The sequence below is a fragment of the Crocodylus porosus genome, unplaced genomic scaffold (assembly GCF_001723895.1).
Source record: "Crocodylus porosus isolate Cpor-Errol unplaced genomic scaffold, CroPor_comp1, whole genome shotgun sequence".
NCBI lineage: Eukaryota > Metazoa > Chordata > Crocodylia > Crocodylidae > Crocodylus > Crocodylus porosus.
In genome coordinates, this window is record NW_017728931.1 from 14,292,588 (window position 1) to 14,311,053 (window position 18,466).

The 18,466-nt window shown below is 40.2% G+C and overlaps 1 protein-coding gene and 1 long non-coding RNA gene across 2 annotated transcripts; both read left to right on the top strand.

Moving 5' to 3' along the window:
- The first annotated feature begins 1,532 nt into the window (after positions 1-1,532).
- MANSC4 (MANSC domain containing 4) lies at positions 1,533-8,914 on the top strand. Its single transcript, XM_019544249.1, has 3 exons — positions 1,533-2,316; positions 7,286-7,420; positions 7,652-8,914. The coding sequence occupies exons 1-3, from the start codon at positions 2,088-2,090 to the stop codon at positions 8,347-8,349; spliced, it is 1,062 nt and encodes a 353-aa protein (XP_019399794.1). The 5' UTR covers positions 1,533-2,087; the 3' UTR covers positions 8,350-8,914.
- An 8,674-nt stretch (positions 8,915-17,588) lies between these two features.
- LOC109316047 lies at positions 17,589-18,058 on the top strand. The gene is made up of 3 exons (XR_002102646.1): positions 17,589-17,629; positions 17,726-17,793; positions 17,935-18,058. It is a non-coding gene; the product is annotated as an uncharacterized LOC109316047 (long non-coding RNA).
- The last annotated feature ends 408 nt before the right edge of the window (positions 18,059-18,466 follow it).

An 18,466-nucleotide genomic window follows, 5' to 3' on the forward strand; every position in this document is an offset into this window, starting at 1 on the left:
TGAGAAAATACAGTGGTTCTGAGGCTACAGGCCTGATTCTGAGCCACTTATTCATATTCCACAAATACATCTATATATTTTAATGGAGAACAAGATGCTTTTCTGTGAAGTGGTGAAATCTAGACTGATACAGAAACTTGATTATAAACCAGCTCATTTGCTCTTTCTTTCTTCATAAGGTTTTGATTACTTCAAATTTTGCTTTCTGGAAAGAACATCAATGAAGAGCAAAAGAAGAGCACTTGGAATTGTCACATGCCAGTCCTATAAAACCAAATAGATACACAATGGGTGCGTCTACGTGAGACAGTACTGCGCAGTGGTTACTGCTCATTTATTTAGTACTTGTATAATCAAGTACTAAATAAACATGCAGTAACCAGAGTTACTGCACAGTAGTGCCAGCAAACACCTTTTTAGTGATGCTACTGCACAGTAGCCTAATAATACTGCGCAGTAGCATACTTGTACTGTTTGTGCTGTGACACGCTACTGTGCAGTTTTATTCAACAACTGCCAATTAGTGTCTCATGTAGACACGCCCAATGTATAGCAAAATGCTGTTTTCAATGGAATTCTGATACAGATCTTCATATTCGTGACATTGTTACTCAGGTGGCTTTTGTGCTCAGGTACAGGAAAATTGAGGCAACAGTTATCCCAGGGATGTATGGTCCCAATATTATTTGTTAAAATGTCAGGGAAACATCTTTATTTACAGAAGATACCTGATTGAAATCCATGTGACTATAAACAGTAACTGGATTCAGTAACTAAGATCCCAGTTTAGCTACTGGCTTCATGTAAGGGGACCCGAGCTAAGCTGCATTAAACTTCAGTAGAGCTCTGTATACACATACACTATGCTGACCCCCTTCGTGGGACCAAGGGATATTATGCTGCAAGATTTATACCAACTGTAAACCTGTAGTTCACACAAGTGTTAGTATTAAAGCAACATGAAAGCATCCCATATATTTTGATGCTGCTAGATACAACCTGAGGAATTTCCTTGAACCCATCTTTAAGGATAGATCACAACCCCACTCATAAAATATAGTAACACTATACTAAAATATAGTATAGTAAAATGATAGAGTTTTTGCCTCTCTTTTCCCCATCTGACATGTAAGCCTTTAATTGTAAACAGATATAATATCTAAAGCCGTTTAACAATACTCATATGCACCAGGAAATTAGGGAATCAAACAGATGTTCAAAAAAATCAAGTGTCAGCTGCTATGTGAAAGACAGGGACTTGAAGAATTGTAAAGCACTGACTCCAGCCACTTTCTATTACAGGTTTATATTTTATAAAGCCAGGCCTTCTTCACGTTCAAGTATAAGGAGGAAAATTGATGTAAGCTGAATTCTTGATATCACTAAACTTAGAGAAGAAGACGAGTTAATGGTTCTGTCAATCCAAAGACAGTTTCCTCCATTCACCATCAATAGTTAGTGGGTTTCCACAACATACATAAAAAAAAATTTTAAAGGATTGATTGGAAAGGAGAGAGCCTCCCACTTCTGGTTGCTAGACCATGGAAATAGGTTTTTAAAAATATTTGAATTTAAATAAGCATAGAAATAAATCCAGCCTTTGTATCAAATATTTATAACAAGCCTGAATAAGAGGAAGATTCTGCTGACCTCAAGTGATACAAGTAGCTATTTTCCCTTAGAAAGCTGTGGTGAAACCATCTTCTGGCTCATCATTATTCTGTGTTTATTCACAGATACACAGTAGTTTGATCTAACAGGACAAAGGTGGCAGATTCATGATCCTGAGGTCCAGCTCTCTGAATGACTAAAGATGGTATGTGTTTGAAAGAGACACCAAGAAGCTCTACTGGCTCCGAAAAATTCATCTAAAGTCCAAAAGAAAAAAAAATCAACATGTTCAGAAAACAGCTTCAAACTTTCAGCTTATGTCCATCAAACAGAATCATGGGAACATTTTAAAAGAAACTTTTTCCTTCTTCTGGCAATGTCAGCATTTTCCAGGAGATTTGCTATTAAAATGCTGACTTGTCCTCTGCACATCTGTGCTGGAGAAATGGCTCTTACTAAGCCCACAAAGTGAGGAAATGTTTCTGTTGGGAGTAGTAGCAGAAGTGCTGCTGGTTCTGGGATTGGTGTGGGAGTCGGATTCACTTTGCTCACCCACTGCTTTTTACAAAAACTGTTGGATCCGACGCTTCCCAGGTTTGCTGATTGATCTGGAGGAATCTCAGAAATGGGGAGCTCAGGTGCTGAAGATTTACACAGAAATCACAGCCCAACAGTGCAGCAGAGCCTGCTGCCTTCTGAAGAACGGTAAGTGTCTATTATCTGCTTTTGTTCAGATCCCAGAAGTGTATACTAAAATTACTGCACATGAGGAAATTTGGGTTTTTAGGATTTTTAAACACTGCCTTATCTTTCTAAAGAACAAATACATTTTTGAGGCGGGAAAGCCAGGATACATCTTAATTATTTCCCTCCCAAGTCCCTCCTTTGCCTCCATAGAAGTAACTTTGACTATGTGAACTTTTAGGAAGAACAAATTAGAAAAAAATGATTAAATTATTAGAAAAAAATATTCTTAGTGTCTGGTTTCATAAACCTTTGAAGTTTGATTAAATGGAAGAATTCTGTTTCCCAGTACAAAATTTGTTTCTGGGTGCATGTTAATAATATTACTATTTAAGTAACAGTCTCTCAGTATTTTTGAGAGTAGTTCCCCTCAGGTTAAGTAGAACATTACTCTGCAAGTTGGACCATCAATGTCAGTGGGTCTACTCATGGAATAAGCTATATGCAGCCTGGATATGGGTGAAAGAATCAGGCTTTCTGTACATGCCTACACATGCTATTAAGGCAAAGCAAGAAACTCTGGTGCATATTGCAATGGAATTTATTGCTCGCATGTGCCACATTTACAGCCTGAGACCTCAATATATCGAGCTGGGTCAAAGCAGCCTGGCTGACAGGAGGACCAGGGGGTCAGTCTGCCAGCCCGGGGCTGCTCTGACCCAGCTCAACATGCTGCGGAGGGGCTGGCTGGGGCATGAGGGTGCTTCATTGTGGGGCTAGCTAGTAGGCAGTCCCTGAACTGAAGCACCCTCATACCCCAGCCAGCCCCATCAGCATCTACATATGTATCGCAGCAGAGTAAAGAACACCACAGGATAGTACTTGTAAATGCAAGTGGTGGAGTTAATTACTTTACTCCATCCTAATAGCACTACATGTGTAGATGGTGATATTTTACTGTGGAGCAGTAAATGTTCTGTGTAGATGCGCCCTCTGAGGCAGATTAACAAGACTGAATTCCATGAGGAAGGGACCACATTTTTGTTTGATGTTTGTACTATATTTCTGGTATGCAATTGGGGCTCATTTGTGCTACCACAATACCGATAATAAATGGTATTAAATTTAAACAAGTGAGAAAAGTTGGCCAGGGCACATTAAAAAGAAAAAAACCCAAAAAACAAAACATAAACCTTGGAGATGAAATCAGATCTCAGGAACTCCTAGTTCTTAGCTTTAAACCACAAAACTATACTGCTTCTCTGTACCGCTGCAGAAAGTAGAGGACTTTATAAAGGGATTCCGGAGTGTTCAAATTTGATCCTAAAGCTGCAGTGCACTTTAAGTTTATGTGGTGCAGAATGACATCTGACTCTGGATAATAACACTACAAGCAACCCTGACATTCTGAGGAAGTTTTGGATAAGTTTCATCAACCTCCAGCACAGATTGACAGAGCTTACGTATTAATTATCAATGTTGTGCAAAGAGTCAAGATGTGCCTTAGCATATATAATTACTACATGTTCTTATAGAAACATAGCAAAATCTTTATTCAATATAGGAATATTTTGTTTATTTAGCTTACGGTTTTTATATCCAACAAGAAATTTCTACTAATATATAACATTTATCCTGGAAAGGAAATCAGTGTGTCAGGAAATCAATAAAGGTGTTTAGAATTTTTCATTACAAAGTCACAGGTTCAGCTATATCTCTGTAACATCATTAACAAAAGTTTATAGCTTTGAATGGCATTACACTGACTGGCATGCAATAAGGTAGTGATTTCAATTCAATTCCCAGGAGACAGAAGTAGTCAGTACCAGAACTACTGCTATAAATCCCAATATAACTGTTTGATCGAACAGACAAGGTTTTAATGGAATACAAACCAAAAAGTGAGTCTTTATGGACACTGGCATTATGCACAGATAAATTAGCTCCACTGATGTACAGGGTGAGTGTGTGTGTGTGTATGTCAGGGGGGAGGGTTCTTTTCTTTTTTATTATATAAGGAGGTTAGCTATTTCAGTCTGAAGTAGACAACAGCCTTCTTTACATCTGATGAAACGCCCCTCTGAACCATGTAGTCTCTAAGGGCACTTTTACACGTGCTCCAGAGGTTGGGGGGAGTGCTTTAATTAGAGCGGCTCTGAGAACTGATCTAATTAAAGTGCCACAGCATTTTGTGTATCAGCATCCCCACACTTAAAAATGGCAGAAAGGCACTTGAACTAAAGCTTGTCAAACATTTTTAAACATGGGGGTGCTGATACACAAGATGCAGGAGGCTGCCAAAGCACAGTAATTACCAGCAGACTCAATTAACTGGACTTCCAGCACATTGGAGCAGCCTCCACACTTGTGTACGGGTATCCTTTGGTGCTATCCCACCCTACCTAGTATGGAGAAATGCACTACAAGATGAAAAATAAATTTAAAGTAATCAAAACAAAACACATTAAGATTATCTGTTAAACTTATTATCTTCAGAACAATTAAAACATTTATATATATATACTTTGGGAATTTCTATTTATTTGCTTACCAAAAAATCCTCACTCTGGCAAAAAATATTTTCTGCCTGGGGAAAAATGGGTTTATTAGCTCATTCAAACCAGTATCTTTTACCATAAGCAAAAAACCCAACAACCTAAATGGAGCATATACCAAAAAATTACATTTTTTCAAAATGAAAGTAGATTCATTTTTAGGATCTTAAAATGAAAGAATTTTGTGAAACTTTCATTTGCTGTACAATCATTAGAAACTTCAACACCATTTAAAAGGAAACGTAAAAAAAAAGTTGCATTGGCTCCTGATAAGAGGCCTGCTTCTGAAACATTTCACAAATAAAGGCTTGCTTTGAAATACCATGTGTACTCCTATTCGTAAGTATTGTGTGTTTTTAAATAATATCTGATTTAATCTATAAAGTTGCAGAGTATTTGATACATAATAGCATTACAAAAAACAAAGGTTATTTCCACTGGCTTTACCGGTGTCATGGAAAAATCTAAAGTACACCAGCTTCTAAGAGTAAGGATACAAATTACTGCCATAATTAATCAAAAATGAATATTTCAATAAGATCTGGTAGATAAAGTTGATACATAAATGCAAACATTAAATTAAATATAATTCTATAATAGATATTTGGAAAACGAAGTCTTTTTATGGTGTGTCTTTATGTAAGTCGTAAGAAATCTAGAAGAGAAAATGGAAAAGCTTACTAGTACTTTTTTCTGCAGTTTCCTTAAACAGTCAGTGACTTTTAAATTCTCATATAGATGGAAACCAGTTTTCTACATCTGACCCAGTAAGATGTGTAATGCAGAGAATGGTTCAAAATATCTACATACAAACTAAAGGTGCTTGTTTAATTCTGCCATAACCTTTTAAATAAGAACTAAAACAGTTGGGATAATACAAAGCAAATTTTTATGAAACCAGAAAGAATGGACTTTTGTCCTTCACCATTTTTATGTCAACCACACTTTTTTTTTTCTGGCACCCATCTTCTTTTTTATTAAAGTGCACATCTACTAACTGCAAGCTCTTTATCAGTCTGACAAATAATTGGAGACTGATGAAAGTTGACTTATGCTTGAAATAGAGTATGAAGAATGACTCCAGGCAAGGAAAAATTGCTGATTATTTTCTTTTTTGATAGCATATCATGCTTCCCTTTGCCTGAATTTTCATTAGAGTTTTTAAAATACATATTTATGTGCTGACATTCCTATCCTCATTCCAGCTGAGCAAAGAAAGATTTGGCTTAGGACTGAAAATCTTGTGTATTTCAGCAGTGACTTATAATTTGTAATAAAACTGTAATTGCATCCTTTCAGAAAGCTATTGAGTTCAGATGCTTTATAGACAAAGGGCATGCTCAGAGACACCCTGCTTAGAAAACATCACCTCTGCTTTACAACACTTAAATCTGTTTGTTCATATCTGCAAGCCTATTTCCAAAGTGTATTTGTAATGTATTACTGGTGCATTATAAAGGTCAAATAATAGTGAATTAAGAGAGAAATTATTTCAAGCCTGATATTGCTATATTTTAGCAATAAACAAACATTTTCTTCTTCCCCACAGCAGATAATCAAAAAGACATTGAGAGGGTAAATAGGGAAAACATTATATGTAATTTTTTTACTCACTCTTCCTAATAGAAATGGCATTAACAGTCATTTTAAAGTTAATTTCTCAGTTAGAATGAGCATAAAAATAAGGCTGTTAAAATAAACATCCGTGTAATGTAACACATGCTACATTCTGGAGTATGCATGTTATTGTTGTGAAGGCAATGCATATGCACACTGTAGTTACCATCAATTTTGTTCTCAATCAAAAACTGCAGAGCCATTTTAGAAGGGTTTGCAGATTGTAAATATCCAGCTCTGTTAAATCATGTGATCTAAGCAGAACTATGCTGACATGTACCATAAGCATCTAATCTCTAAAGCGTGCATTCAGTTCAGATTCAATAGTTATATCAGCATTTTCCACAAGTGCTGTTCTAGCAATCATGAAAATCAGCATCACAAAAATGGACACTTTTCCCCGCAATTTAATCCTAGTTTTTTGTTGTTAATCTCAGTCCTTACCTTGCAAGTACATTTTTATGCAAGGTGCCCTGCTTAGTTCAGGAATAGTTTTGTGGTGAGGGAAGATGAGAGGAGGTAAAAGAAACTTTTTTTTTTTAATCACTAACAGTAAGTCTACTTCTTTACTGCAGGAGAAAAGGGTAGAGCAATGTAGTCATGGAAAACTAGCTTTGGACTAGATGCTTAGCTTTTGAACATGTAATTAAATATTCTCAAAGGGAATTGGTAAAACAGCATGAAAACCTCTGTTCTAAAATGCTATTCAACTCTCCAGTATTATTACCATTGTTTCATGGTAGGCAAAAGAAATGGAAAGCAAATGTAGGGGTCATTATGTTCACAGAAACTCAACATTTATACTTTTCTTGTTATAGATTCCTGTAACTTGGCTGTTTTCTATTATGAAACTATCCATCAGAACTTTAACTGCCTGCATATTTATTGTCCATCACTGGAGAGCTGCATAGTGCAGGCTAGAAGAAATGTCATTTTGTACAACATTACAACAGGTAACAATGTATTAAACTAAAGTGGGGGTAATTCCCTTATATCACCTAAAGAACGTGTACAACTCCTAAAAATGCCTTGAGGGCTTTTTGGCCCTATAACATATATAAGCTACCTTGTAAATAGCATTTACTTATTTTCCCCATTACCTTAGAGAAGTGAAAATGCACATCCTGCTAAGTGTAATGCTAAGAGATGTGTATTTAATGTATGCTTTGTCTCTGCTTAAATAGGGATTGATCCAGATCTTCTTGTTTTTGAGAAATTGTCTTATAAGGATCTGAATACCCGTTCTTCATTCAACAAATATGAAAGACAAAACCACTCAAAGGTCGCTGATTCAGAAAGTTGCCAGCATGATAACATCACATCAGGTTCACTTTTACCTGAATCTTCATCTTCTACCACGAGCCAAGGTTTGGTAGCAGTAAATAGTTACATCCACGGCACAAGTGGCCTGGTCCAAAAACCTGAACTGTCCACAGACTCATGGACAAGATCTTCACCAGTGGCTGATCCTTTTGCTAAGGAAAAAGAGATAAGTTCAGCAAGTACAGGTTTGACAACCAGTTTGGACAAAAAGCTTGTATACTCTACCTTGATGTCTGTATCTGCTAAGCTGTTATCCCATAAACCTAGTCCCGCTCGTCTGAACAACAGTAAGCAGAACTTGAATGAAACCAAAGGTTACAGTGGCAGAAACTACACTTCAGAAAATGATGACCACAGACCTGCCTGGGTGGTAATGGCTACTGGTGCCTGGTTGATGCCTATAGTGCTTTGTTCTTCTCTCATTTTCCTTTGCTGCTGTACTGTTTTTTTGGCAGCAGGGTGCTGCAGAAGGAGGAGAGGTCATTATAGGCCGGTGCGGAGAAGAGAAGTAGAGTCTAGACAGTTTATGAAATATACCATTGTAAAAGATCGCTTGTAATATGAAATACTGGAACCCTAATAAGGAACTTATTAATGTGTATCACCCTTGTATTGGAGAAATAAGCAGCAGCTTTTCTTGGTGAAACACATCACACCAGTTATTTCAAGGTGTGTTCTTAAACTGATTTCCAAATAACATTTGGCAGATGGTTTCAGCTTCTTTTGGCTGTACTGTAACTGTGTATTGTCTTCAGCAATACAGTTCTTTTTACTAGACAATTCTCCGAAGATCTGTAGGGCCAAATTCTTATCAGAGGTATATGACCACAACTCCGCTCAGGATTATTCTGTTTATAATTTGGCCCAGAGTAGTTTATACACAATTACATTAGAATCTTTTCCTAATCTCTCTCTAAAGACAACAGGTCTGACTCTTGGCTGCCGTATTTCCTAAAACTCTGGCAAAGCAAGCATAATGCAACTAACTCAGACGAAAAGCATTTTACATCTATTATGCACAAGAAATCATGGTATACAAAAGTGTAGGGCTATAGAAAATCAGGTCTAATTGCTTTAGGATCATTCATTTCTGAATAACATTGAAAACTAAGAACACCAGAAGTCCTTCTTGTCAATTCCTGAGCTTCTACTTCTTAATGATTGAGGTGATGAGGCTTCTGGTTTCTTTTAGACATTTGTATTAGGATACATATCCAGATACTTTGCCTATATTTCCCTTCGCCCAGTACAGCATTTTCAAGGACCAGTGCCTTTCAGGAGACGTCTTGCCCCAAGAAGACTGGCTCCTTCCTGCCCTGGATGGCAAGCTGCCTCCATCCCTTTCCAAGTTAACCCTTTCCAAACCAATAAATAGCCTTTTATATAGCTAAAGCTCTTCTTCATACTGCAAATGTCACAACACCCCAAAAATCTTTGCTCTTAACAAATTGACTGAAGCTTTTAACAACACAGCAAAGTTTTTTTTTTTGCCTGAGGTTACCTTTGGTCTAGTGTTTTTCTTAGCAACTTTTGCTTCTGTTCTCAGATTAAACCCTATGCTGTATTTTTTGCCTTTCCTCTAACACTAGGATTATGTGGTTTTACCAAATGCTTTGTTCATGAAGCACTATTGCCTTCCATCACCCTACACGCAAGCTTCCAAAGCACTAAAAAAAACAGGTCAGTTCAAGACCTGTCATCTTGTTGCCAGGTTGACACCCTGAGGATGCTAATCTTCTTCCCCACCTCTCCCCTCACCACCACCACCACCACCACCTTTATGCTTTGAAGTCTCTCACACTCACCTGCTCTGTCAAACATCCTGAGAAATACAGTCTAATAATGGCTAGGCAGGTGGCAAACCATAATGACTGCTTGTGATTGGCTAAGACTTGTCTACATCCTATAATTTGTGTTACTCTATATCTTCATTCTGCCTGGCTTGTTTTTACTTACCTAACCCAATTATACCTTGTCCTTTGTATTGTAAGCTCTTTGAAGCAGGGATTATAATTTACCAGAAGTTTGTAAAGCATGTAATTCAATGAAGCTTGAAATAGAGCCTGAGGATGCCACCATGCTATATTAAATAAAAAGAACATGCCTTTTTTTCTACACTATTTGAAAATATGGCTCTTTAATGTCCAATTCAAATCTAATTACAGGACCAGCAAGGTACCAAGATACTCCCTTGCCTTACCTTACCTGGGAAGTTTGATAATCAAAGCAAACATTTTCAATGTTAGCAGATTGCTCTTCATCTTTTACATCAGCTGATGTTTCAGAGTTCATTCATTCCTTCAGTTGCTATAAGACTAACCTGAGCTTCTTTATTCCCCAGTAAAGAAGCATAAAATACACATTAGTCCAGCAGGCATTACTATATTAAAATCATTTTCTTAAAGAAAAATGGCTGTTTATACACATTTGTAAAACTTTTGTCTTGAAATTGGTATGATGCACTGATTAATGTTTAATAATATGATGCGGTCTCAATTCCTCATGCACATCTAATCACAGCTGAACATGGCAGGTTGAAAGACTTTCTTATTTCAAAACTATATTTTAGCTGAATATTTTTTAGTTCTAAAACTTAGGAAACTGACATACAACAAACCTTCGATTATGCCCATAATATTAACTGTATATAATTCAAAACAAGCAATCAGTGGGATAAATATTTTAAAAAGAGCATTTTGGAAAACTTTAGTTTGGGAGGATAAGGGATTTGGGCTATGAAATTACATGAAATGCTACAACAGCAATTAACTCTGTTCAAACATCCCATTTATATTTTTAACATTAATTTTGTTGAGGCTTATTTTGTTTTCTATTTATAAAGTGACATCAGACTAGAACATGTTGTGCATCATTGGCTGCACATTTAATGCATGAGTCAGCATATGGTTTCTTTAAATGTATGTGCTACATTATCAATAAAATATGTATACTATAAACCAAAATGAAGGGCAAAGAGGCTGCAATAGTTCTTTTTAAGTTCTGGAGGCAGACAAACATGCAGATTTCATGGTTTCTCCTTAAACTCAATGGAAAGGAAATCTTGGGGGGCGGAAATCAAGGCTGTCAAGAGTTTAATGCATGTCACATTGCAATGAAGAACACTCTTCATCTGTACTTCAAGATCAAGAAATTCAAGAACCAGTCCCAAGAAGAACTGAATGCTTTCATCTTCAACTCTCTTCACCGGAAACTGAGGCCAGTCACTCAGCATGTAACAGGGGAGGCTTCAGATCCTGCTCCTGCAAGGCGCTATGCTCATACACTTCACATTACGTTACTACTAATTACGCTAGATGTAGCTGAGGTAACACTCATTGAATTCTATGGGGGGATCTCTGGTGACCTCCCTTTTTAACAAGAAAGTCCAACATGTGCAAATTAAAAATTGCATCATGCTATGTCACACCACTCAAATCAAAATGGAACAAGAGATCCTGGTGGAATGTCAAGATGTACCCTTGAATTAAAGGCAAAAATAGAAAGTGCTTCATTTTACAGAATTTTACCCAGTAAGCCAAGGGTCACATCATGTTATTATGGAAGACTGTATCCTGTAGGCAGCATTTGGATGTTCTCGGCTTCCTACAGTGTTACACATGACAGCATAACAACCATATATGGTATATCAGTTGAATCAAATGCTTAGTCACATGCCCCAAAATGATAAACAATGATAGTTTTCTCTCCTAAGAAAACCAGTGGTTACCATGTTTCATCTTCTGTTAAGAATACACTTGGTCTAACTAGCAACCTGATGTCCATTTGTATGAAAACTAAACTAATATTTGGGATTTTTGTCATTTTTTCAGTGTCTTAATGGTTAAAAGGCAACTTGTGCCCAGGATGAAAAGAAACATCAGTAACACAGAAAAAAAAAGGCTATTCCTACCTTTCTGCTTATCCGTTTCTTGCTGTGAATAAACAACTAATTCCACACCATAATAAAGAAATGTTTTATGACACTTTCTTTGTGATTTATCCTGTGCATGCAGTTCTATGCACTGGACACAGAGGGCACTGGCAAAGGGTATGTTTTGCTGTCAAATGTGGCTCAGCAACAACTGCACTTTGAAGAACATTGACTTTTGTGGGATTAAGGTTTAAGGTAGCATAAACCTTAACCCAGATAAGTATTTCTAAGAAAACTAGATCTGCACCTGTGGAATGCCTTTCTTTAGGCTGAATGCAGTCATTCTTTCCTGAAGCTTTTTATGTTCATACTATAGTTTCAGTAGTTTGCAGCCAGAATAGCTGGTATGATACTTTGATACTTGAGAAACTGGGTGTTTCAAGCAGCAGAAACTTTATTCTCAGAGATTTTCCAATAGACTCTCAAATATAAATTTACTCTAAATATGTCACTGTCCCCTTTCTTACAGGCATGAAGCCTGCAGCCATACCACCTCATGCTGTGATCTTGCTACCTAGGAAGTTGGTTTGTACAGAAGAAATCTGGTCACTCAGTAGGAAGGATAGATGAAGAAATGAATGAGGATATCATTCATAGGATATAATTTCTCAGCAGAGCCTCCCTGGGTGACACAGACGTTCTGAATAGGAGAATGGGAAGCATTTGGCATAAAGCCATGAAAAAAGAAGCACATGGAGACTACTTTTGCTTCTTGCATGAAAAACACCAGGCTGGGAGTATCAGGATGAATGGCAGGCATGAGGGAAGAACAAGAGCTTCCCATGGTAGGAAAGCAGACCTTCAACCTGGGAACTGAGCTGCGGCAGCTGCAGCTTTGTAATAATCACCTTTGTTAAAACGGTATCCAATGATATAGTGTGTGTGTAAGTGAAGGCCTATTTCCATGAGTTCCCATAGTGGAATTTGCAAATGACTAACATATTTTGTAATGTTATGATCGGGGGTTGGGGTTTTCCTTTTGCCATAGAAAAATGTGACAAAACAGATTTTTGCCTTTAAAGGAGAAAAATCCCTGCTGTCCCCCACTACCTCATGCTGCATGGGTGCTCAACACAAACCCCCAACCTCACCCCTCCTGTATCAGTCCCGCCATGGCTGCCCCACCCACCCCAGCTCCAGCCGTTTAAGGAAAAAAAAAGAGAAAAACCCCACACTCACTGTTCCTATCAGGCACGGGGTGATCCCCACTGCCCCCCACCATGTGGGGGGTTCTTCCACAAGCCCCCGAAGCCCCAAGGCCATTGCAGAAGCGGTGAGTCCCAGGGTTTTTCTGTTTTTTTTTTTCTTAAAGGGCTGGAGCTGGGGAGGGTGGGCAGCTGGGGGGGGAGCTGGGGGAGTGATGGGGAGGTCAGGAGGGGAGCGTGGAGCAGTAGGGGGTAGCAGGGATCATCCCCCCCCAACCTAGCAGCACCCAGTGAGTGGGGGCTTTTTTTTAAAGCACCAGGAGTTGGGGTGGGCAGGGCAGCCATTGATACGGCTGGGGGAGCAGGTGGGGATGGGGGCTCGCAGGGGTCCCCTCCATAGTCCCCTCCCCCCTCCTCCAGCCTCCCCTCCCCAGCCCCTACTTACCATCTCCTAGTCCAGCTTCAGCTCCCTGCTGCAGCCACCAAGGGCTGTCCAAATCACTGAAGCTCTCCAAACCTTTTCCAAAGATTTGGAGAGTTTTGAATTGATTTGGACCATTTAATTAGTCCCCTGATTCGATTCAGATTCACAGATTTGGCTGAATTGGGCCAAATCTCCTCTGAATTGGACCACTTGAAGCTTTGCACAGCCCTAATGTGCATGTGCACACACTCATGTGGAAGCCAAGCAGTGGTGGAGAAAAGTTCCGGCAGATCCCTCCAAGTAAGTCTATGGGAGCTTGGGGACATATGTGATGTGGGCAGGGGGGCATAGGCAATGTGTTGGGAGGTCTGGGGGCACATGCCCCACTGGAGTTCTGCACCCAGTGGGGTGTGGGGTGCGGGGTGCAGGGCTGCAGCCTGGCCAGACCAGCTCTGGGCAGGAGCCACCTTTGTGGCCCAGCAGGCAGGACCCAGCACAGGAGGGAATGCTGTACTGCCATGGCCGCCAAAGTGAGGTGCCTCCTGCCCACCTGGCAGCAGCAGGGGGCACAACTCCATGCTGCCACTGCGCCTCACCTTGGCATCCATAGAAGCATAGCGCTCCCTCCTGCACTGGCTCCTGCCTGCTGGGCCGTGGAGGCAGCTCCTGTCTGGAGCTGGTCCAGCCAGGCTGGAGTCATGCGCCTTGCTATGTGGGTGCAAAAAACTGGGGGGGGGCACATGCCTTTCCCACTTCATTCCCCACAGACTGCGGGGCTGGGGGCTGGGAGTGGTGGGCAGTGGGTCAGGAGTGAGGAGCACCAGCAGGGTTGGAGGGTGGGGGCCTGTGGATTGAGAGTGAGGGGCAGTGACAGGGCCAGGGGGCTGTGGATCAGGAGTGAGGGGCACTGGCAGGGACAGAGAACTATGGGTTGAGAGTGAAGGGTACCAGCAAGGCTGGGAGGGGTTGGGGGGTATGGGCTGGGAGTGAGGGGCAACAGCATGGACAGGGCAAGGGCACTGGCATATCAGAGCTGCTCATCACCACAGAGCAGTTCAGGGGAACAGCTACAGCTGGACCTGCATCCTTGGTGAGTGAAGGGGGCAGGGGGAGCTCTGATTTTCTATGTTAAAAAAACTAAAATCAAAAACCAAAATATACAGGAATTTAGAATTTATTTTATTATAATGATTGAGGCACTGGTAGGCTTCCAAATTGCTTTAAAACTGTAAATATATCAATAAAATACTGTGCACACCTGATATCTCTCTCTCTCTCAAGTAGTGTTCCATTTTAATTGAAGAAAAACATGGATTTTGGGTATTTATTAAAATCAGAGAATTTTAGATGTTTAAACAAAGAAAACCAGGATCCTTGGTTATGATTACCCTCCCCCTCCCCTACTAAAAGTTTAGATCATCTGTTGGGATTAACTCTGAGGCTCATGCAGAGATCCAGTTAGGGTCTACCCCCTGGGGCTCCCATGGGTCCAGAAATTTGGCAATGAGGGAGTAGTAGCACTGCTCCTTGCTGCCAAATTTTCAGACCTAGGGGGAGCCTTGGGCCCTGTGCACTAGATTGAGTGCCCAATTTCAGCATGTGGAGCCAGACAGGGGTACTAAAGGTTGCCAGGGCCCACTCCTGACATGTAGGGTTGGGAAGAGGCAGTGCCAGGCCTCAGGCCCAGATCCTGGCACATGAGGCTGGGAAGGGACAGCATGGATCTCAATGCCCAATCCCATCTTGTGGGGATCAACTGAAGCCCTATGGGGCTCTATCTAGGTGCGCTTGGGTCAATCCACCCCATGGACCAGCCCAATGTCATTTATCTGACCCGCAGGGCCAAAAGCTTGAGCACAGCTGGGTTAGGTAATAAGCAGAACTAGCCTTTTGGACCAAAAGTCCTGCCCCTTAGCCCCACCCCTTTCCCTTGTATGGTGCGTGACATCACCAGCCTCACCCCCTGAACCCAGTCACATGGTGTGTGACATCTGCAACTCCACCCCCACTCCCAGTCATGTGGTGTGTGACATCAGCAACTCTGCCCCCACTCCCAGTCACATGGTGTGTAACACCATCACCACATGATCCATGACATCAGAATCCATGACAGCCCATGCAGACCCCCAAAGCCCAACCCCACATGCTGCAAGAACCACCCTAGATCATGTGGTACAGTTATGACTTACCAGGTCCTAGACTGCTCTAGCCCTCCCGGAGCACAGGTGTGGCCTATGGGGTGGCAGGGTGGTGGTGTGACCCCTCTGACAACCTGCCCCACCACCCCTAACCAATTGGCGGGGGTTTCAGAGGCCTCAGACCTCCCAAGAATGTTGCTGAACCAATTGCAACAAGTAGAGGGGGTGGGATTTAGGCTGCAAGCCCCACCAGGTCTATCTCTTTCCCAAACGACCCCTCTGTTCATCTGAGACTGTGCTAGGGCAAGCAGGGGCGGATATGGATTCTTTCACAATTCCTATAGGCCCACTCACCACAACCCCAAGATGGCCTCATAGAAAGTGTTACCATAGAAATAGTTTTGAGGAGGAGGCCAGGCTCCTAGCCCAAAGAATCTTTGAGACACCTGTTTGGGAAGACCCAATGAACAGGCAAATGGAGGAGGCCCAAGCCTCTGAAGCAGATGTTGAGAATTTGGAAGATGGTATCTTTGTGCCAGAGCCTGCATGTGAAGTAGAGGTCATTGCAGAGGAGAGACTGGTAAGAGATTTGGAGCAGGGTTGTGGGGGGACTTAGATTTTGAGGGCAGTGGTATGGGTTCACTTCATGGCATGTGTGTGTTTGGAAGTAGCTAAGCACTGATTAAACAGTAGCTAACTAAGTCCTTTATTTGAACTCCTTTGCAGTTAGACGAAGCCTTTTTAATGACTCTGCAAGACCTACTCACCAGTACACCAGAAGGAAGTGTATGCTTCTGCAGAGAACAAAGACTGGATGAGGCTGAAGAGTTCAGAAGACAATTAGGCATTGAATCAATAGATCCTGTTACAAGTCATGAATGTAAAGTCTTCATGAAGTCTCTTTGTTTGCTTTTATGGAATAATGAAATACTGTTTGAGGAAGAGACTTTTTGACCTATGCTGGGGGTGTACATTTGACCTAGGGAGTCAAGAAGCCCACGAATATGTTACTTGGGTAGATGAAGACATAAATCAAATAATTCAGGAACTTTTCCAGCAAATGTGTCTTGATAGCATTTTCAATGCTGTTATAGCCATTGGGTTTGCTACAAACGTTCTCAGAATTACTGAGAAACATTTAATTCAGGTTAGAGAGCTTCTAAATGCTGTGTATTCTGCAGAAGATCCTAATGCTGCCCTTCATGATTTGATCACTGAGGAGGATAAAACGCTCATACCCCATATTGAATTGGTACTAGAGATTATAAAACCCTGCTTAAGAGAAGGGCTTAGCAAAAACAGTTTAAAATGAGAGGGTTTAGATCTTTGCTGATCTTGGTGGGATACCGGGGATGTGAGGTTGTAAAGCACATCAACAGTTTTCTTCATCTAATGTAGATTAGCATTTGCTTTAGTGTCTTGGATCTCTAATCACATACATACAGGGTTTTTTGTAAAGATAAAACCAATGAGACTTAATGGTCACTAGAAATGATAAAAAAAACCCTTCTTAGGAGAAGGGGTAACAAAATAAATTAGTAAATATTGTAAAAGTTTTTGATGGAAATAAGACTGAATTAAAAAATATATATTCTCACAGCTTTTGTATGGTATGGAGGTGGTGGGGGTGTGTGTGTTATAAAGATAAACCAGACCACAAAAAAGATGACCAGTGTGTTCAGAGCTCTTCTTTTTTAAGACTAAAGGAGTTATCTTTTACCAAAAGGCCTGTTGTAAAGATACGGTCGACAAGGCTTAATGGGCACAGGAAATGATAAAAAAAATACTTCTTAGAAGAAGGTTTAACAAAATTAATCAGTAAATATTGTAAACATTTTTGATGGAAATAAAGACTGAATTTAAAAATATATATTCTCACAGACTGTGTATGGTATGGGGTGGCAGGTGTGTATCATAAAGATAAACCAGATCAAAAACAAAACGAAACAACACCCCCTCCCCCCCGAAAAACAAAAAAACCTGACCGGTGTGTACAGATCTCCACATATTTTAAGACTAAAGGGGTGGAGTTGTCTTTTAGTGGCGACTATTTTAAAACAGTTATATTTTACTTCATACATACACTATTTTCCTTACTGTATTATTTAATTTTTTAATACAGAGGACTTATTGTATCATTTCTTTTATATTACAGAGAGCTTATGAATTGGGAAAGCCTCATGCAATTTTACCACAGCAAGGTAAAAATTATTTTAAAATGGTGGGTTATTTGTGGCTGTGTTACTATAATCACACTAAGTTATAACAACTGTTTGTAACTGTTTGTTTTCAAACAGAACCTCTTCTTCTAAAATAGAAAAGCAGAACAAACGCATACAGTCATGTTTTTATCTAGTAGTAAAAGGTAATTTTTCTGAAATCAGCTTTTGAAACTTTGTGTTTCTTGTGGGAGAAGCTGGTTGTAGGGGTTAAGCAAATTTTAAATTTGTAGTGTGTAAGGAAAGTGAATTCTCAATGCTGAGATGTAAATTTTATATTTCCTAAGTGATCACACGCACCACTACTGAAGAAGAGCGGGGGCCTGGGCAGAGACCTCTAAAAGCACAAGCAAAAAAACCCAGAAATGCTCAGCCTGCAGATCATAACACCCAAGGATCAGAAGACCACCGGGACAGAACAGAAGGGTATGGGTTCGTCAGAGGAAAAACAAGCCACATACCTCTGAGAAAACCATATGTAAAGAGACAAGGATTCATACTCCCAGAAGAGATGATCTGGACCCCGTGAATAAGAAACCCAGGACTGATTGCTCACACAATTTAGAGAAAGTGGAGAGTCTCTCTCCTTTTTTGAAAGATCATGATTATTGCAAAAAATAGAGGGCAAGTTTTTGGGGTGGGTATTAACACCTTATCTTGAGAGATCATGATTGTGAAAAACCCTCTTTTTGGGGCTTGGGGTGGTGCTGGCTAGCATATACATCTCAGAAAGAGTGTGCAGAGTGCTTTGAAAGAGCATGATTACTACTAGAGCAAAAGGGTAAATTTTACTCAGAGAGGAGGTAGTCTGTGTAACTC

Excerpts from the sequence above, each read along its gene's own strand:
- MANSC4 (XM_019544249.1), top strand. The coding sequence starts at position 2,088 with ATGTTTCTGTTGGGAGTAGTAGCAGAAGTGCTGCTGGTTCTGGGATTG. Across the intron at positions 2,317-7,285 it reads CTGCTGCCTTCTGAAGAACG|ATTCCTGTAACTTGGCTGTT; the intron begins GTAAGTGTCTAT and ends TTCTTGTTATAG. Across the intron at positions 7,421-7,651 it reads TTTGTACAACATTACAACAG|GGATTGATCCAGATCTTCTT; the intron begins GTAACAATGTAT and ends CTGCTTAAATAG.